This window comes from Heterodontus francisci, chromosome 8 (assembly GCF_036365525.1).
Source record: "Heterodontus francisci isolate sHetFra1 chromosome 8, sHetFra1.hap1, whole genome shotgun sequence".
NCBI classification, from domain to species: domain Eukaryota; kingdom Metazoa; phylum Chordata; class Chondrichthyes; order Heterodontiformes; family Heterodontidae; genus Heterodontus; species Heterodontus francisci.
In genome coordinates, this window is record NC_090378.1 from 106816965 (window position 1) to 106839128 (window position 22164).

Sequence of the window (22164 nt, forward strand, 5' to 3'; positions counted from 1 at the left end):
GAAACGGGGGGGCAGGGGGTGCTTTGAGGGGCAGAGGGTGGAAACGGGGGGGACAGAAGAGGGGAACGGTACGGGGAACGGGGGAGGGGGGAACAGTGGGGGGGATCGGGGGGACAGAGTGGTGGAACAGGATGGATAAAAGAGAGACATGGGAACAGAGAGATGGGGGAGAGAGAGAGCAGGGAACACTGAGCAGGGAGCGGGGAACACTGGAGACAAGAAGGGTGGAGGGAGAGGCGGGTCGAGATATGGAGGGGAATGGTGGAGAGTGACAGAGAGAGCGGGAGAAGGAGACAGACAGAGGGGGAAGAAGGAGACAGAGAGGTTGGAGGAGACGGCGGGGGGCGGGGGAGAGGGAGAGAGACAGAGACAGAGACGGGGTGGGTGGAGAGAGAAAGACTGAGGGGGTGGGAAAGAGAGTCGAAGAGTCATTTGCTTACGGCACAGAGGGGGACCATTCTGTCCATCGAGCCCATACCGGCTCTCCACGGAGCTATGCAGTCAGACCCATTCCCTGGCTCGATCCCCATGCAAGTCTATTTCTCTCAGTTGGCCATCCAACTTCCTCCTGAAGTCAGTGATTGTCTCTGCTTCCACCACCCTTGTGGGCAGCAGGTCAGCAGGTTCCAGGTCATTACCACACACTACGTAAAAAAGTGCTTCCTCATATTCCCCCTGCATCTTTTGCCCAAACCTTTCAATCTGTGTCCCCTAATCCAAGAGGGGAGGGGGCAGGGAAGAGACAGCGAGTCACACATACACACACACACTACAGGTAGAGGGGGGAGTGAGATCAAGGTCTCCTGAGAGATGGACATCTATCCAGAATACTCTGCATTGATACAAAATGTGTGAGGGCAGAGATTGACTACATATGCAAGCAAAAACAATAGTGACCAGAAATTAGGTCAATAAATTAGTCTTCTCATTTAAAGCTTCACAAAAATGCACATTTGTTGTTTTTATTAATAAGACAAATTTTTAATGCCTTTATCTTTCGAAATTTGCTCACCAGCCCTTCGGGCCAAGCACAAATCGTAATGCGGCCCTCCACCCGAAAAGGTTGGACAACCCTGTTTTATATATATGGTACACACTGCTGCCACCGTGCACCTGTAGTGGAGGGAGTGAATGTTCAAAGTGGCACCGATAACCCGGGCTGCTTTATCCTGCCTGATGTCGAGTTTCTTGAGTGTTGTTGGAGCTGCACTCATCCAGGCAAGTGGAGAGTATTCCATCACACTCCTGACTTGTGCCTTGTAGATGGTGGACAGACAGGTTTTGGGGAGTCAGGAGGTGAGTTATTCGCCAAAGAACTCCCAGCCTCTGACATGCTCTTGTAGCCATGGTATTTATATAGCTGGTCTAATTAACTTTCTGGTCAATGGTAACCCCTGGATGTTGATACTGGGGGAACTCAGTGATGGTAATGCCGTTGAATGTCAAGAGAAGATAGTTAGATTCTCTTTTGTTGGAGATGGTCATTGCCTGGTACTTGTGTGACACAAATGTTGCTTGCCACTTATCAGCCTAAGCCTGAATGGTGTCCAGGTCTTGCTGCATGTGGGCACAGGCTGCTTCAGTATCTGAGGTGTCGCGAATGGTACCGAACACTGTGCAGTCATCAGCAAACATCCTCATTTTTGACCTTATGATACAGGGAAAGTCATTGATGAAGCAGCTGAATATGGTTGGGTCTCGGACACTCCCCTGAGGAACTCCTGCAGTAATATCCTGGGGCTTAGATGTTTGGCCTGCAACAAATCACAACATCTTCCTTTGTACTACGTATGACTCCAATCAGTGGAGAATTTTCCCCCTGATTCCCACGGACTTCAATTTTGCTCGGGCTTCTTGATGCCACACTCTGTCAAATGCTGCCTTGATGTCAAGGACAGTCACTCTCCCCTCACCTCTTCAATTCAGCTCATTTGTCCATGTTTGGACCAAGGCTGTAATGAGGTCTGGAGCTGAGTGGCCCTGGTGGAACCCAAACTGAGCATCAGTCAGCAGGTTGTTACTGATTAAGTACTGCTTGAAAACATTGTTGACGACCCCTTCCATCATTTTGCTGGTGATCAAGAGTGGACTGATGGGGCGGTTATTGGCCGGATTGGATTTGTTCCGCATTTTCTGGATAGGTCATACCCAGGCAACTTGTCACATTGTCAGGTAGATGCCAGTGTTGTAGCCAGGGGTTGGCAACATGTCAGTACACAGACACTAGTGTCCGTGATAATTTTAAGTGTCTTGCTCCAAGCCTTTAAACTTGTGTTTGAAAATAATCTAGCAGCTAGGTTATTTTAAAACACAAGTTTGAAGACTTGGAGTAAGACATTTAAAATTACCAGGAGCAAAAGTAATTAACAAGGATCAGGATCATCAGGACATCGGGCTGGGTCCGAGAACATGGTTGTCCAACATGTAGCCCACCAAAGGTTTCAATTCAGCCCACCAAAAGCATGAACGGTTTGCCTATGCATAGAGCTCCGTTGAATAGGAACACAGGGGAGGCAGGATTCGCTGGGAAGACTGGTGCCATCAATCAGGGGGCACTGAACACTGGGAGCGGGTTAAGGGGCGGTGCTGGCGGAGGCAGGTGATGTGCAATTCAAAGTGCGGCGCTAGTGCCGAGTGGCAGTATTCAAAATGAAGAAAGAGCCAAAACTTGAAACAAAGCTCTCCAATGAGACAGGGAATTAAACTTCTGTTTTCTGATTTGAGATAGGGGGGAGTTTTTGTATTCAGTACAATGCACAAGATATTCAGCCAGGCTATAAAAGTGACCAAGCTCAGAAAAGTTACTGTCTTAGCCTTACTGACCAGGCAGGTGCCAAATTAACCCCCTGTCTACACCGAGTTAGCTGAGGAAGGAAAATTGACAAGAGCTCCTGATGGTTATAATAATGACCTCTGCTTGAGGTAAGAAAATGTGGTTGTTGGGTGAGGCCAGGGTTTGGCTCAGTGGTGATGTCGTCCACAGCCGCGTAGCCTGTCAAGGTTCGTGCATGAATGTTGTATTCTTGAATTACATACTGAAGAGTATCCATTTCCCATGGAACTGTACACTACTAAAGGGAATCGGTGCCTTCAGAAAGGAAGAGAATTTCAGAGAAAACTATTTTTTTAAAAACCTTCTACCAATCTGTACAAGTCAGTAAAACAGGCCATGGTTTGATGTTCTTATAATGCAATTTAAATTATGAAATTGAAAATTAAATCCCAAACATGTGCATCTGCAGGTTAATTAAGTTGATTTAAAGACTTTTTCCCCCTTTTCCTCATTTCTCCCACCTCCACAAAATTTCAGGAATTCCTCAGCTACAGGTGATGTGATTAGCATAGGGGGGTAGACATTCCAATCCACTAGGATGGAAATTGATTTGAGTTTTATGATAAGGTACAAATATTAAAAACAAAACTATGGAAGCTATTATTACTGGTTTCTGTCAGGTTCCTGAAGTTATCATCACACTAAGTTTAAAACATGGTTTATTAAAGTTTATAAAATTTAGAAGATTAGCATTGATTGTAAAAATTATTCTAAACAGTAATCCAAGGACTCTATTGCTGAGTGCTGAAATTTGATTACTTAGATTTCAGGGAATACTGATGAACTGAAGCTCTACTCTGTCAACAAAAGTAATTTGCATTGCCACTGCATACTGTTTTGCTTGCTAGCTAGCTAATACAGTTGTGCTGCTCTCCATTGATGTTTGTATGCTTAGTTACTTTATTTATAGGGAGAAATGGGTTTTAAATTGGACTGTTTTGATGTCTGTAGTTGAGTCAATAATTTTGTCAAATGTCCTTGCTGCAGCATGTTGGTACCTACCCCTGGCTGTAGCTATACTGGAACAGCTTGGCTCAGGACATGGCTAGTACTAGAGCACAAGTATTCAGTATTACTGCCGGGATGTTGTCGGGGCCCACAGCCTCTCTAAAGCCTTCACATCCTTCCTAAAATGTGATCACCAGAATTGGACACAATACTCCAGTTGAAGCTGAACCAATGTTTTATAAAGCTTCTTCTTAACTTCCATGCTTTTGTACTCTGCCTCTATTTATAAAGCCCAGGATCCTGTATGCATTTTTAGCCATTTTCTCAACCTGCCCTGCCACCTTCAACAATTTATACACATATACTCCCAGGTCTCTCTGCTCCTGCACCAACTTTAGAATTGTATCCTATTTTAAATTGCCTCTCCTCATTCTTCATACCAAAGGTATCACTCATACTCCTCTGCATTAAATTTCATCCGCCATGTATCTGCCCATTCCACCAGACTGTCTATGTCCTCTTGAAGTCTATCACTATCTTCCTCAGAGTTCATAATACTTCCAAGTTTTGTCATCTGTAAATTTTGAAATGGTGCCCTGTATTCAATGTAACGCTGTATACTTCAATATTATCAACACCATTGCTAGGTAACATCTTAGCAAATGTCTTTTGAAATATGTATATATATATAAAAACACTGCATTTATAATCAAAAGACTCAAAGAGCTCCATTAAATCTGTTAGACATGAGTTGTCTTTCACACATTTCTCCATCTGGCTGTTCTCATTTAACCCATGTCTTTTGAAGTGAATTTTAATTTTTATCATGTATCAAGGCCTTTTGGAAGCTTACCCACTACCCACATTAAGATGACTGGTCTATGGTGACCTGATTTATGGTATTCACCTTTCTCCAAGAGGAATGAAATTTGCAACTCTCCAAGACTCTGAGGCAAGTTATATATACAAGGATGTTGGAAAGACTGTAGTCAAAGTTTCTGCTATATCCTCCCTGACTTGCTTTAGCATTCTTTAGGTATGTCATTGGAACATGATGCCTTTTGCATTTAAAGTTTCAGCAACCTTTTCAGTATGACTTCTTTCCCTTTAAATCAGTCTATTTAATTGGTCCATCTCCTCTTCGATCCCTTAATTAACTACCACACAACTCTGTGAAAACTGAACTAAAGTACTCATTAATATTCTTTGTTCTTCCATTTTCCATGAGATTTACTTTATGATCTGTAATCAGCCTTCCCCTTCCTTAAACTATTCTTTTACTTTTGATGTGTTTATAAGCTGCTATAAGAGGCCTGGACAACGTATGCCAGCCAAGAGCGACGTCTCAATTCATTCCATCTTCGCTGCCTTCGGAGAATACTTGGCATCAGGTGGCAGGACTATATCTCCAACACAGAAGTCCTTGAAGCGGCCAACACCCCCAGCTTATACACACTACTGAGTCAGCGGCGCTTGAGATGGCTTGGCCATGTGAGCCGCATGGAAGATGGCAGGATCCCCAAAGACACATTGTACAGCGAGCTCGCCACTGGTATCAGACCCACCGGCCGTCCATGTCTCCGCTATAAAGACGTCTGCAAACGCGACATGAAATCGTGTGACATTGATTACAAGTCGTGGGAGTCAGTTGCCAGCATTCGCCAGAGCTGGCGGGCAGCCATAAAGACAAGGCTAAATTGTGGCGAGTCGAAGAGACTTAGTAGTTGGCAGGAAAAAAGACAGAGGCGCAAGGGGAGAGCCAACTGTGCAACAGCCCCGACAAACAAATTTCTCTGCAGCACCTGTGGAAGAGCCTGTCACTCCAGAATTGGCCTTTATAGCCACTCCAGGCGCTGCTTCACAAACCACTGACCACCTCTAGGCGCATATCCATTGTCTCTCGAGATAAGGAGGCCCAAAAGAATAAGCTGCTTTACTATTGTAACCTGCCAGTCTTCATTAGTATCTCCTCTCAGTATTCCAGTATTTTTCCTCCATTTCCTATACTTTGTTCCTTTTTTTTTTGCAGTATATGCCCTAGATTTGTCAAGTGCCTGCAAGTCTTTCAGTTTTAATTTCTCTAATTATTTAAGGAATTCCGGCTTTTGCTGCAATGCCGTTATATCTTCTGGGAGAATGTGTACACTGTACCATAGTCATCGTTTATGTAATGTTTCACATGGTTAGTCTACTATCTTTTCTGCCAATGTCAGGTCAAAGAAGCAGGAGATAAAAATTAACAGGTGAGGAAACAGAGCCAAAGAATAACCCTCATTGAAAAGATCGCAATAGCCAAACTCAGTTTCATGGATACAGGAACTTCATCATCTCAACAGTGAAGTTTCATCCAATATTCAGTTCAGCTCCCTATGTACATTTATACCCATGTGCTATATATTAGACATTTCCTTTACTAATTCTCTGGAGATTAAGAATGCCTATGGAAAAGCAATTCATCATTTTTCCAAAGACCAAATTGGACTTGATAAATAAACTTGTTTCCTGTCAATTGTATTACAATAGGTCTGCACGTTGTTCAAAGTTTTCTGCTGTCCTGATATTCTATGTTAATAGTTCTCACTGTCTGTAAACCTGCTGTCGTAACTCTGTCACCTCCCTTTATAGGCCAGCAAGTTCAGAAACTGGCATGTTCAGTTCAAAACGTATTCACCCTGTGCAAATGAGATGAAAATACTGGCTTTCGTCTGACTGAGTCAGTCTCAACTCAGATTTCCTTGGGCCATAAAGCACAAAAATGTCCTGCTGGCACAAAACCAGCAGCCTCACTCAGTGGTTACAAGAAGGCTGCTTGTCAAAATGGACAAAATTCACACTGATGCCATGGGACAGAAGAGATTGAGTTTTATTTTGAAGTTGGAGTGATTGCTATTCTGGAGGTTCTGAATGCACAATGAATGACAAAATTAGCAAAACAAATTGTCCCACACACCAAAACTGACATCTTTCAGTCTGAGAACAAACCTCCTCCCCACAACATGCAAACAAAAATCTCTGCAACTCAAGACCAATACTTGCTTTCATATCATCAGCTTATAAATCCCCCCCCCAATAAGCTTAAAGATCACCTCACTCCATCTACTGAGAGACCTCTCCATCTCAGAGAAGTTGTGACTACTCTCAAAGGCAGTGGCCTGGTTGTAATTTTCCCATACAGATGGTCCACTAAAACTCCATCACAGCACTTCAGATGAAGCTGCTCAGGTAAATGCTAAATGCCGGAGAAATGGGAGAGCTCAATTTAACACAACTATATTAAATCTGAGTCTGACCTTCCTTCAAACATCACCAGCAACTTCAGCACCACTGCCAATTCTCATGAACTTTCTGTGTATCTCACCCTCTGTCTTGGTTCCCTGATTAGCTTCATTCAGTGAAGCATTTACATACTACATGCTCACTTCATACAGAAATACGGCCACTATCAATTTTGACAGTTCCTGTGCTGTGCATTAGTGGAAACTCCGTCTATTAATGCATCGAAGGCTGCAGACGTTCTGCAGACCAACAAGGAGAATTCTACCATCTAATTTTTTCCCCACTGAATATCACAGATAATATCTATCTAGCAAATAGTCAACTCAAATTCATTAGTCGAATGAATTATTGAAACCAATGACATCAAATTCACAGCATCATATACAGTGTCTAACGTCATTTGAAAAAGGATGTCAGGCTGTATCAGCGCACTAATTCAAAAGGTCAAAATTGAATTTCAACACTCATGGCGAAAATAGATTGATCAATTCAGAAGTCTTATCTCGAAACACAGACGGCTACATTCAGCTTTGTTGCAGCTACACGAGGAATCTTAAACTTGCTGTTCCCCTCCAATGACTTATTTCAAAACACGAATGCACAGGTATCACTGGCATTTGATGGTCGATTTTACTGAAGTTGCACAGAACGGCCTTCTCCAACCATTCTGTTTTCAAAGAGAGGAGTCCAAAACTAAACGATTTTCAGTTATACCAATGAACTATTTTTAAGAATCAGTTATTGAGGAGAAAAGAAAGGAATTTTGACATTAGTGTCAGCTCATGTCCTTGACTCTACACACACGTCATCCTGAATACCCAACTCATTTGAACAGCAAGAAGCTATCAAATAACACCACACCCTGTCTGACTATGCTTCATAATCAAGAACCAGAATCCTGCCCCATCCTGTCAAGTGCATTTTCTAATGTCTGTCCCAAAAAGAAAGCTAGCACCCAGAAAGGTAAAAATCCTCACCCTTCAATTACAAGAGATAATCATTCTTGCACAATAATTTAATGGTAGTTATGTTTATAACCAGCTGCTGTAAAGGCAAGACATACACTAACACCTGATCTTTGAATCCCAACATTCTCTGCACTGTCGATCATTTTGTGGACGTAGGGCACAGCACGAGAACCATGAGTTGGTCCAACACCAACCTACCCAGCTCCCACAAGGCTGCAAAATTTAGTCATACAAAGGTAAAGTTAATCTGGAAATGATGATGTTCACATATTTCTCCATTACTTACCAGGTTCAAAAGTCTGAATCTGTATCAGCTCTTCTAAAGTCATCAGCAACATCACTTCTTCAAACAGCTGCAGCTCTGGGTACTATATGGGGGTTAAATTAATGCTGCTGCACAACTGGGTATTGGCCTCTCTTGACGCAAGGAACTTACTTGTCAAAAATGCTTGTGTTCCACTTGGACAATGTGGTCCATCGATGCCATGACACACCAACTGCTTAGCCAACACCATTCAATTCGAGATTGTTTGAAAGTGTCTTGAGCAAGTTAAATAAAGGAGAGTTCTGCATGAAAGGCTGCTGCACAAGTTTAAGGCAGTGCATAACCAAGGTAAAAAACCTGCAGCTGGATAAGGAATTGGTTGCAAGAGGGAAAGCAATGGGTGTGAATTAGGTTGAAATGATTGACTGAATGGTGTGGCCCAAGGATCAATGTTGGGGTCCCTACTGTTTATAATCGATAAGAATAACCTGGACTCAAATGGAAAGCAAATTGGTCAAATTTGCATAAGATACTAATTTGGCAGATAGGGGATAATTAATTCTCATGAGGCAGCCAGGAAATTATAGAGCAACCCTGACAAAATCTGCAAATAGGCTGATTAAGTGCAAATTACTAACATACTGGAAAAAAGAGTTCACACTCAAGGAATGACTTTGAACATTCTGTGGGAGAAGCTGAGAGAGATCCAGGAGCAACAGTAAACTCAACATTTAGTACAGTTCCGAAGAAGGGTCACTGACCCGAAACGTTAACTCTGCTTCTCTTTCCACAGATGCTGTCAGACCTGCTGAGTGAATCCAGCATTTCTTGTTTTTGTTTCAGATTTCCAGCATCCGCAGTATTTTGCTTTTATTTCAACATTTAGTATGTCAGGTTTGTGGAAGAGCAATCAACAAATTAACAAACCAAACAAAATGTGGAGCAGTACTTTGTTCAGTAGAAGACTGAAACCATCATGATGAAGGTATATGGCGTTCAGGTCAGACTACACAATGAAAAACTACATTCAAGACTACATTCAAGGTACCAAAGAAACATTCAGCTCTGTGCACAATGAGTCACAAATAAAAGTTGGAAAAAAACTGAAGGAAATTGGATTAAGTTAGAACTCTTTTGGAGAACAACAGAGAAGAAGTGGGCTAATTGGCCTCTCGCTCTGCTGTGAAATTCAAGACCCCTTGAACTCAAACTTCTCAGCCTTCTAAGGATTTGAAACTTCACAGGGGCATACAAGAAACCAACTGGAATAGAAAAAAGGAGTATTATTTCAAGTTAAGCCAGGACAAGTGGAAATAAATAAAAATTAGTAAGAGGAAAGCTCAGAACTGATGTTCGGAAACATCTGATCAGACTAATTAGTTAATACCTGAGTAAGGATAAAGGCAAAAAGCTCCAGAATCATTCAAAAGGCACTTAGATGCTGCAATGCAGTGTTCATTAGTATCCACGGAAGGATCAGTAAAATGAGCTAAACAGTTTTGCTTATTTGTACTTAGCTTGTGCAAACAAGATGAACAATCAAAAATATTTTCATCTGCATTGACACCATATCTGATTAAAGCTTGAATTGCATTTTAAAATGCATTTCCCCTAGTTCTAAACCAGTTTTGATCCACCTAACAACTTAATCCTTTTGTCTCACGACAATTACAGAAAAGGTTTGAAAAAATGTGTTTCAGATTAAAGGGTTTTGTTTTGGCTGTATGGGGCTGGGGGTAGGTGGTGGTGGGAGGTGGAGGGATCTGGGGGAAGTTGTGGTGGAGCAGTGGGAGAAAGAAGGTCAGTTGATGCAAATGCATTTCTTAAAAAAAATTCTTCACTAAAAGCAGTTTAAACGTGTTCTACGAGATTCAATCTTTTCTGGCATGGTGTCTCTTGAAAGCTGGAGGCTCCCCCAAGGCACAAGTTAGGATTTTATGCTCATCTTCTGCCTATTGGCAATGCATACAGAATAACCGTTAGCAATGTGACTAAATCTCACCTCCTCTTCCCTGTTCAGAAGAATCATCTGGCTGTCAGTCAGCATGCAATATTTCTGATCCCAGGATGTTTCTGTGTATGGGGACTGGCCACATGACAGTCTGTGTGTTGGGGGACCTTTCACATCTGCAAATGAAAATACACAGAAAAGATCCAATATTAATTTCTGACAACTTTGAAAAAGCCAAATACAAACCACACTTAAAGCATTTTTGTTAGTCTAACTATTTGCCCTATGTTCCCAACCTGTAGAAAACATTTTTAAACCTCCATCAGAATATCAACCTTCAGCAAAGAAAGAGTGAGGTACAATGAGAGATGACAGAAAGTCAAATTTTACAGTAAAGAGGGCACCTGATCAAGGTGTATAAGATATTAAATTGTACAGATACTGATTCAGGGTAAATCAGGACCATAGGACAGTTATTCAAATTTGTGAGAAGTAACTTCAAAACCAAGTTGCTAGATATATATATTTTTAACTCAAAATGTGCTAAATGTTTGGAATAAATCACAGGGAAATGTAGTGCAGCAAGTACATCAAGCAAGTTAAAAATCCAGCTGGTGCTAAACCGGGAGAGTTTAAGTCTTTTATTCTTTCATGGGATGTGGGCATTGTTGGCAAGGTCAGCATTTGTTGCTCATCCCTTTTTGCCCTTGACAACTGAGTGGCTTGATAGTCCGTTTCAGAGGGCAGTTAAGAGTCAACCACATTGCTGTGGGTCTGGAGTCACATGTAGACCAGACCAGGTAAGGATGGCAGATTTCCTTCCCTAAAGGACGTGAGTGAACCAGGTGGGTTTTTATGACAATCAATGATAGTCATATGGTATCATTACTTTTCCACAATTCAAAATGTTTTTATTAAATTCAACCAGCTGCCATGGTGGAATTTGAACCCATGTCCCCAAGGTACAGGCCTCTGGATTACTAGACCAGTGACATTACCACTATGCCATCCTCTCCCCATATAAGTGCTAGAGGGACAAGTTTAATGGACAAATGGCTCTCTCATTGACAACCACTGTTACAGTCTTAAGAGGATTTTTTTGAATGGGCATATCTCCACATTTACCATCAATGCTAACTTTTAATATTTTGTAGGTAATGTACTCATAGTTAAATAACATCCCTCCTTAAGTGTTATGAATGAGTCGGAAAATAAAATGCTTAAAAACCACACAAAAATTGCACCATAGCTAATAGTGCTTTACTGTTGTGTGACATGTTTAATTCATCACCCAAAAATTGCTACTCCAGTGACAGACTTGCAACCACCTGTACACTCTGGTGTTATATAGCTCTTTGTAAATACCACTAAAGTTTCCAAGAACAAATCAGCAGGTCAGCAGCTCTTACTCCCACTGCTGGGACTGCAGCCCACCCGACACCATGGAGCCCGGACTTCAGGTAAGTTGGGCTTGCCTCGCTGTGGGGGGCAGGAATCAGTCGTGGCTACGAGGCAAGGGTAGTCGTTTGGCGGAAGGGGGGGGTGTCTTGGGACCCAGGGATGGGTTGGGAGGCGGGGCAGCCCTCAATCAGGCACTCTGTACCCAACTGCCATGGCACCACCGCCACCCCCCCGCAATCCCGGCGCGCATAAAGGCCGGTAGTTATCACTGGGCCACCTTTCACGTCCCCAGCACACCCGCTTGCCATGGGTAAAATACCTGTGGAGGTGGGGCGAGGGCCCTTAAGTGGCCATTAAGTAGCCAAACCTGCTGAGTATTTCCAGCACTTTGTTATTTCAGATTTCCAGCATCTACAGTATTTTGCTTTTATCAACATTGAATTCATCCATTTTATTTAACTGTCCTTCTCAGTCCTTCCTGTTGATCCCTTAGTCTCATTCAGTACAGATGCCCCAATGTTAACCAAGATGCCCTGTTGCCCTCACTATGCCGTTATCAGCTCACACTTCCATCAAGTTTGTGGAAAACATTTTTTCAAGACTGAACACAGATGAACAAGTCTAAATAAATGGGCACGCTGCAAGATAGCCCGCTCCAACAAAATCTGTACTCTACTCCAATATTCAACACTAAAAATTTGCAGAAATCACTTGTGCAGAAAATCTAGATTTTAAAACACAGATTCCTGTATAGCACCAGGTTCCGAGAGATGTGGGGCCATGTGCCACCTTCTGACGCTAAGCTCTGCTCTGCTTCAATGATGAATTTGCATTGTTGACCAAGTCTTCAGAGGCAAGTTCTTTGTTTTGTAAAGAAAATTTGTATGAGGAAAAGAGCAAAAATGAAGAGCCACAGTGATATGTTTTCACAGAACATCAAAGCTCACAATGACTATGTACTGCACACCTATTTCCCACATAAATAAATCGAACTGAAAATAAAAATTTCCTGATCCAAGAGCCCTTCAGGTTCTGTTGAATTTCTTATTGCATTCTCTCCATCCCCGAGCTACTTATCCTAAATGTCTTAGAGGTTGTCAAACAGTTGTTTGAAATCCACTTACGAGCCAGAGAAGGGGACACACCACACCATAGGGACCCTAAACAAGGTGCATGTTATTAACACAAGTGTCCTGCTGCTTCATCACCTTTAAAGCTTACAGCTGATGCATGTTGAATTTAAATTGTATCAACATATTGCACAAGCACACTCCTGGAGCACATAAACAGGCTGTCTATCCATTCAATATACGATACTAACATAAAAACTTAATCACAATATTAACATAAAAACTTAATCACAAAAGAAACATACATTACAAAAGCTCAGATATAGTTAGAATTGCAGATCAATGTGCTTCTGCTCATTAGGTCTTGCTTCTTTAAGTTTGCAACCCATTTCTTCTCATAAATCTTTTACCAAACTGTTCCCAAGCCTTTTGCAGCACGCTTCTGTAATTCAGTGAAGGACTTTCCTGCCTTGGAAGGTACTTACAAAAATTACTGTAACTGAAAACCATGACTGCAAAACTGTGTTCCTTAAACTGTGGCATACGGACACCTACATCAAAAGCTACTGGTACACCAGTTACAAGCACATTGCATCATATAGCTGCATTCACAGAGAGCGAACTGGTACTTAGTGAGTTAATCAGCTCTTGTAACAAAGTGAAACATCAACAAATTCCAACATTGCTATTCTGGTGGTGCTGTTTTTTCAGAAGATTATGCAATAACTTGCACTTCCTCCAAGCTGCATTTGTTGAATTTTAGTTTACATGTTACTACACAGAAATAATTAGGTTAAGTTTTGCCATACTTTAGGTATCCATCATGCATCACCTATATCAAACAGAACAGCTGGTAAGCCACAGCTGCCACGCAAAATTCAATTCAACTTTACCTGAAATCTCGGCTGCACATGATTTAGAACGCAAGTACAGCAACCGCCTTTTCAGACCTACACGATCCATCTGGAATTGCCATTCCCAGCATCCAATTCTTCAATATGTTGGACACTTAAAGCAGGGAGAGTCCCTGCAAGATCTATAAGGAACAACTCTGCTGCAGCACTTGGTGTAATGGTCACTGCTCCAATTAAAAGCAACAAACAGCCATTGCATCAGTCTGTTTGTCACGTAAGCCCTGCCTCACACTGTATCTTCTCAATTCAGGTGAACACATACATTTCTCTGCAATCAGAAATACTGCAATACAGTCCCCGGCACAGATCTGAGCAAACTTACTCCCCTCCCCCTTTTCAAAAGCACAACATCACAGGATCTCATGACATCCAACTCTGTGTGTGAGAGGAATGGACAAAATGTGAAGCCTGCAACATCCTCACACACCTAATGCAGCTCAAACTGACCAGCCTAACATCAACATTGAACATTCAGATAAAATATATCCCAGAAATTGTTTGTAGGATGTGATTATTCAGGTGGTACTTAACAGATTCAAGTATGATTTCTCAATTACAGTCATTTATGTCCCTGCTCTCTTACTCCGTCAGTAAATACAAGGCCATGTATTCACACATCAGTTGAAGGACTTTATTCGGCAAACATGTCAAAGAGATTTTCAAGTCTGTCTCTTTCAGAGTTTTTTTTTTAAAACATTCTCTTCTCTCGTTATAAACCTACCCAAACCATCAAAGCCAACTTCCATTGAAATTATGAGAAATTATTCCCTGTGAAAGGAAATTTAACTTTAATTGGGGGTGGAGCAGCAAAAAGCAGATATAGTTTGCTTGACATCAAGAATTTTAAATGGAAGAATGGAATTATTGTAACAAATTGCAAATACGGCACAATCTAACAAAAGGAACAAAATGAGCACAATGTACAGAAAATACTTTATTTCTCCCATTTATGACATTCAAAAGCTTGAAAAGATCCCCTCAAACACCTCTGAGGAACTGAAAAGTCAGGTCCATCAAGTCCTTGTTCATAGCTTTTGCTTCTGACGAGAGGAATCAGCCTCACAGTTCGCTTCTTCACTGCCTAGTGAGTCCTTTTGTGCTGTGGCAACACAATCTACACTTAGTAATCCAACCTCGGCATTAGATCTGGGTATCTCAGTGGCATTTGACAATATAACTGCATATAAATTGTTTTGTTTTCTTGTAGTGAGGAACACGGCAACTCGCAGAGGTTGCAATGTTTCAACTTGAGCATTGACCAGTCTTATCCCATCCATGGGGATGTTGTTTCTTTTTTTATTTGCCATACGGAATACCGTGCACTTAACCACATTGAACTTCATTCATCATTGAAGTTTCTAGCAGCAAACCCTGACAAGATCTTGGCTACCTCTTGAGTCCACAAATGACTCTAGCATGCTATCAGTTTTAATTACCTTGCACTGAAGGACGATTCCGAATCATTTATAATTATCAGGCATGGGAAGGGACGCAATACAAATCCTGGGACCCTCATTCAAGCCTATGCCCACCCCAAACCATATGACTCCCCTCTGTTCTCTCCCACTTCACTCAAACCTTAATTTGTAAAGGGAGTCTTTCATATACATCATGAGCAGTCTCTTGGAAATTAAAGTGCATGTTTAGTTTAGTTTAGAGATACAGCACTGACACAGGCCCTTCGGCCCACCGAGTCTGTGCCGACCATCAACCACCCATTTATACTAATCCTACATTAATTCCATATTCCTACCACATCCCCACCTGTCCCTATATTTCCCTACCACCTACCTATACTAGGGGCAATTTATAATCATCCTACATTAATCCCATATTCCCTACTACATCCCCACCATCCTCCTACCACCGACCTACATTGGGGGCAATTTATAATGGCCAATTTACCTATCAGCCTGCAAGTCTTTGGAATGTGGGAGCACCCGGAGGAAACCCACGCAGACACAGACAGAACTTGCAAACTCCACACAGGCAGTACCCAGAATTGAACCTGGGTCACTGGAGCTGTGAGGCTGCGGTGCTAACCACTGCGCCACTGTGCTGCCCCATATGGCTTCATTTGCCAATTTAGAATGCTTCTAGCTCGTAAAAAAGTTGGTCAGGCAAGCTCCACGTCTCGAAAAATGATGTTCGCTGTCATTTCTCAGGTGAATTTCATACGGATACTCTTGGACTATTTTTTGCGATTGTTGATTTCATTTGTCTTAAGTGTTAACCTGGCTGAATAGTAGCACTCTCGCTTTGGTCACAATGTTGTGGGTTCAAACAGCACTCCAGACATCTGAGCACAAAATCTAAATTGACACACGACTGCACTATTGATGGGTATTACATTTTCAGAGGTGCTGTCTTTCAGATGAAATATGAAACCACAGCCCCGTCGGTCAGTTCAGGCAGACATAAAATATACTAATGGCACAATTCCAAATCGAGCGAGAGAGTTTTTCCCTCAATGTCTTGGACAATGTGTATTCCTCAACTCACATGACCAAAAAAAGCTTATTGCTGTTTGAGACATTGCTGTGCAAATATTACTGTGCACAAATTGGCTGCGTACTACCATGTTTTCCAATGTAATCACCGTGACCACGCTTGAAAATAATTCATTGGCTGTTCAATGTTTTGGGACATCCTGATGACATGAAAAAGTCTAAATAAATGTTATTTCTTTTATTTGGTTCCTATTTTTGACAACAAACTAAAAGTTCTATAGTTGCCTACTTTTATCTTCTCAGAACCTCTCCAGTAGTTGCTGATTTTCTTAAAATGATCAGTTCTTTGCAGATCTTTATCCCTGTTTCTGTAAGCATCCTGGAGCAAAGTTCACTTACCAAGAGATTTATTAGTTTTCAGCTATTATCAAAGTCCCTGAAAACACATTTTCTGTTGATATTGGATAGTCTATAGTACATGTCTGCAAGCTGTCATTATTTAGCAGGCTAGCTGTCCATTGTTAATTCACCTGATGGATCACTGAGGGTTTAGGCTTCCATCCAACTGGCCTCTTGCTGTTATCGCACTGGTAGATATTTCTGTTATTATATTGTGTGTCTGCTGTCTATTCCTTTCCAGTTTTCTTTTTAACTGACCATTGCAAACCATTCAAACTTTGTTCTCATTTTCCTGCCCCCAATCATAATTTTCTTGCCTCCTGTTCCAAAGACATCACCCTATCAAGCACATCATCAGCCATTCAATACCTCAGCCAAATGATCATTTTTCATACAAGCTGGACTGCTAAGCTCAGTTCTGTCCTCACCTAATATCTATAAATCATCACACTGTGGCAGGAGCTACAGAATATCAATAGAAGAAATGCTACGATTTTTTTCTAATTAATGGGTGCTGCGGACATTTCAGAACCTGGACTGCAACTTCAGCCGCAGTCTGCTAACTTCACACAGGCAATCAAGTGTGCAACCTTGCTGGCCTGTGTGGCACCAGCATCACTCCATACCATACATTGTTATGACCGAGGCGGGTGGAGTGCACTGTTTTTCTAGTTCCACTTCTCCACAGATCACAACATATATTTAAATTTTTTCCCAGTTACCAATATGGTCAATCATAGACTCTATTTTTATCCCAGAATAAAATACACCGACCAGATTTCTTTAATAGATAACAAGATTATCAGTTTATTATAAAACAAGTCTTAACCAGTAACGAAGCAAAGCATAAACATACAGACTGAAATATAAAAGTTCCCTTTTTACCTTAGCCCCTAACACACACAAACACCCGTTAACCAAAAAAATAAATTTACTCTCTAGAGCTCAATTACAAAGAAAAGCAGAAAACTTTAGTCAGATACTTGCAAATTCTTGAAGAAAAAAAAGATATGGAAAGCTGCCAGATGTCCTTTGTTTTGGTTTGGTGTCCCAAGTACGTGTAGACAGCTGTCACTGGGATCTTCCGAGAACAGTTCTTGTCAGGCGATGTTGAAGATCAGTTTGGGCAGGCTTTCCAGGAAAAATGAAGGGTTTCAGGCAGTTTCTTACACTTGCTTCTCTGCACTTCTTAAAGAGATGGAAAAGTTGACAGACTTTTTTTTTTTAAAGAGATGTAGCAAGCTGAGTTGGGGTTTGCTCCCTTGGCAAGTTTATTGCGACTGTCTTTTCAAACCATTGTCCATTTCCCAACTGCTTGTCCAAAGCAAAACCAAAAACATCTCAGGAGTCAAGCCTCCTGACCCCTATAAATCTTGACCTGTCACTTCTTTGGAAACATCTTTCCTCAAATCAAAATAAACCCCTGCTGGGTAATTATCTGAAAACAGGTGCCTTCCAGTAACTGTTGTTTACAAGCTCAGTCCAAAAGACCTTCTCATGACCTCTTTTGAAAAACACACAAAGTTCCAGAATCTATGGAATCTTTTTTCAGTTTTAAAAAACAAATCCTCATAATTTAACAGAAAAAGGAAGCACTCGTAACAACATTTATCACTAACCATTATGTGGCTGTGGGAAAATGCAAGTAGAGACCAAAATCTCCCGACAGAGAAAATTGGATGAACAATTATCTCAGTTCAATCTCATACCACTCCCATATACTTGAAATGAATCTACGTTTTTAAAATTCCCCCCCCACCCCTTCTCCCACTGTCATTTAAATTGTCCTATACAACCAGTGAAAGTGGTATGCAGGCAATTTACCAAATACGACCATCCTCTACATTCATCAACTGTCTCAAATCCAATAGGTCAGATTTCCAGTTAAGAATAATGGCATGAAATCTGAGTTGATTGGAGTAGTGTTAATCTCAACTAATACGACAGGGGCTGCACTATACTGTCAGACCATGGCTCAGTGCTAGCACTCTTACCCAAGTCAAAAGGTTCTGGGGCCAGAGACATGAACACATAACCTGAGGAAGTGTTGCACTGTTGAAGGTAGTGCCTTTCAGAAGAGGTGTTCAACAAAGGTCCTGACTGCCTGCTCTGGTGGCTGTAAAATATTTCACTGCACTATGCAAAACACAGGAAAGTTCTCCTGGTATCCTGGCCAACATTTATTCTTCAACTACCACCACTAAAACAGATGATCTGGTCACTTACCTCACTGCAGTTTGCAGGACCTTGCTGTTCACAAATTGGTTGCTACGTTTCCTAAATTACCACAGTGACAACACTGAAAAAGTACTTTATTGGCTGGTGCCAGTCTCATCGATCCAGTCCTATCCAAAGAATCACCTGTTCCCATTCCCACACAAATTTACCTCTGGAGCACTCCCAAGGATCTAAACCGTGGCCCTCTGCTATGTCATCTACATGCTGTCCCTTGGCAACAACATCTGAAAACATGTCAGACAACACCCAGCTCTACCTCACCCTCACCTCTCTCAACCTTTGCTTTGTCATACTGCTTGTCCAACATCCAGTACTGGATGAGCAGAAATTTCCTCCAACTAAATACTGGGAAGACAGAAGCCATTGTTTTTGGTCCCCACCACAAACTCCATTCCCTAGTCACCAATTCCATCTCCATCTCTGGCAACTGTCTGAGGCTGAACCAGACTGTTAGCAATCCTGGTGCTGTATTTGGCCTCAAAATGAGCTTCTGACCATATATGCCCTATATCACCAAGACTGCCTACTCCACCTCTGTAACATCGGCCAACTCTGCCCCTGCCTCAGCATATTTAGTGCTAAAACCCTCACCCATGCCTTTGTTACCTCGAGAATTGACTATTCCAATGGCCTCCTGGGAGGCCTCCCATCTTCCACCCAACTTAAGCTCATCCAAAACTCAGCTGCCAATATCCTAATTCACTCCAAGCACCACTCACCCATCACCCATGTTTGCTGACCTACATTGGTTCCGAGCCTGGCAACCCCTTAATTCAGAATTACTATCCTTGGTTTCAAATCATTCCATGGCCTCCCCCTCACTGTCTCCATAACCTCCTCCAGCCTACAACTCACTGAGATCTCTGCACTCCTCCAATTCTGGCCTCTTGCACATCACTAATTTTCAATCACTCCCATATCATGGCCATGCTTTCAGCTGCCTGGGCCCTAAGCTCTGGAATTCCCTCCAAAAACCTCTCGCCCTCTCTCCTCCTTTAAGATGCTCTGTAACACCTACTCCTTTGACCAAGCTTTCAGTTATCTGCCTGAATAACTCGCCTTGTGGCTCAGTGTCAAAATTTGTTTGATAACTCTCCTGTGAAATGCCTTGGGACGTTTTACGATGTTAAAGGTGCTTATAAATACAAGTTGTTCTTATTGATGAAGACATCTGAGACACAATCCAGGGTTGCAAAAAGCTCGATATAAATGCAAGTTTGTTCTTTCATTTTAAGCCACATATAATTTCTGTTGAACGTGTTCTTTCAGGAAACCAATTCAAATCACTTACAGTGTTTGTTGGCACGAAGTATATGAGAGAACATTGTTGTTCAGGAGAAAAAATATATAGTCACACACTAATTCATTTTAAAATAACACTCAACTTTGCAATGGGGAATGGAAAGAGGAGAAGACTAAATTTTGTCAAGTGCCAAACAAAGTAGTTCAGACCAAAAGTATGTTAAGAAAAATAGGATGATTAAGGGTAATGTGACAACCTTAAAGACAAATGCAGGTGATTTTTGAACTTGGTAAATAATTACTTTGCATCAGTTTACACAATGAGGAATGAGACTACAGTACCAGATATACAAGGGAAACTAACAATAAATCAAAGGGAGAAACTTACTAAATTTAGTACAAGTAAAACAAACAAAAATGTAGAGGAGAAAATTATGAGATTGAAGACTTACAGATTTCCAAGACTTGATGGTTTCCACTCCCGGGTATTAAAATAAATGATATAAAAACAAGAAATGCTGGAAGCACTCAGCAGGTCTGGCAGCATCTGTGGAAAGAGAAGCAGAGTTAACGTTTCGGGTCAGTGACCCTTCTGTTCCGAAGAAGGGTCACTGACCCGAAACGTTAACTCTGCTTCTCTTTCCACAGATGCTGCCAGACCTGCTGAGTGCTTCCAGCATTTCTTGTTTTTATTTCAGATTTCCAGCATCCGCAGTATTTTGCTTTTATTAAAATAAGTGGTTGAGGAAATTGCAGATATCTTAATCCTGATCTCTGAAAACTTACTTGATTCAGGAACTGGCAACTTACCAATTCAAGGGGACAACGTCACTTAAAAAGGCTGGGAGAGAGAGACCAGAAAATTATAGAAAGATTTGTCTAATGCATGCTGTAGGAAAGTTACTAGATTCCATCAGAGACAGAGTGACTGAGCATTTGGACAAATCTGAACTGATCAGCGAGCCAACATGGATTTGTGACGGGTATGTCATGTCGAATTAACCCAAGTTAATATTTTGAGGAGGTCACAAACGCGGGAGATAAAGGTGTCTATGCGGTTATTTATATCAACTTCCAGAAGGCATTTCATAAGGTTCCACACACACCGTTAGCAAACGACGAGAGCGCATGGAATTTTTTATATCTTTATCACCTTTAACATAATAAAATATCCCAAGGCATTTTACAGGAGCATTATAAAACAAAGTATGGCACTGAGCCACAAAAGGATTAGATGACTAGTCAAACAGGTAGGTTTTAAGGAGTGTCTTAATAGAGGAAAGCGAGGTAGAGAGGCAGCGAGGTGTACAGAGGGAATTCCAGAGCTCGGGACCTAGGCAACAGAAGGCATGGCCACCAATGGTGGAGCGATTAAAAATTAATGATGCTCAAGAGGCCAGAATTAGTGCAGCGCAGACATCTTGGAGGGTCGTGGGGCTGTTAAAGATTACAGAGAAAGGGAGAGGCATGGCCATGAAGGGATTTGAAAATAAGGATGAGAATTTTAAAATCAAGACATTGCTTGATCGGGAGCCAATGTAGGTCAGCAAGCACAGGCGTGATAGGGGAAACAGGATTTGGTGCAAGTTAAGACACGGGCAGCAGAATTTGGATGACCTCAAGTTTACAGAGGATAGAATGTGGGAAACTAGCCAGGAGTGCAGTCGAATAGTCAAGTCTAGAGGCAATGAAGGCACGAATGTGTCTTTCAGTGGCAGATAACAGGGGTGAAGTTGGGCGATGTAATGGAGGTAGACATAGGCTGTCTTCGTGACAGTGCGAATATGAGATTAGAAGCTCATCTCCTAGTCAAATGTGACAACAAGGTCGCAAACAGATTGGGCCAATCTCAGACTGTTACCAGGGAGAGGGATAGAATCATAGCTTGGAGCAAGGACCGAGAGGAATGACTTCAGTCTTCTCAATATTTAATTCCTGATCATTTAGTGTATTGAAATGGGTAGGAAATTGTCTATTCGGTGGGAGACAGACAGTAGGGATGATGGATGTATATTGCAATTGGCAGGATATGAATAGAGGTATCCCTGAGTGATCTATACTGGGATCTCAGCTTTTCATTATATTTATCAATGATGTAAACAAAGGAATAGAAAGCCGAATATCCAAATATGCTGACAACAATAAGTTAGGTCACACAGGAACTAGTGTAGATGGGAGTAGAAGGTTGTAAAGAAACATTGATAGATCA

General features: G+C 41.7%; 1 protein-coding gene across 7 annotated transcripts in view; it reads right to left on the bottom strand.

Annotated features, from left to right (window-relative positions):
- The window catches only part of rasal2 (RAS protein activator like 2), a 466188-nt gene that overhangs the window by 275611 nt on the left and 168413 nt on the right, over nt 1-22164 (bottom strand). For all 7 annotated transcript variants that reach the window (XM_068037871.1, XM_068037872.1, XM_068037865.1 and 4 more), the window contains exon 2: nt 10293-10417. In XM_068037871.1, the coding sequence (XP_067893972.1) occupies nt 10293-10417 (125 nt within the window). The remainder of the gene's footprint in view (nt 1-10292; nt 10418-22164) is intronic.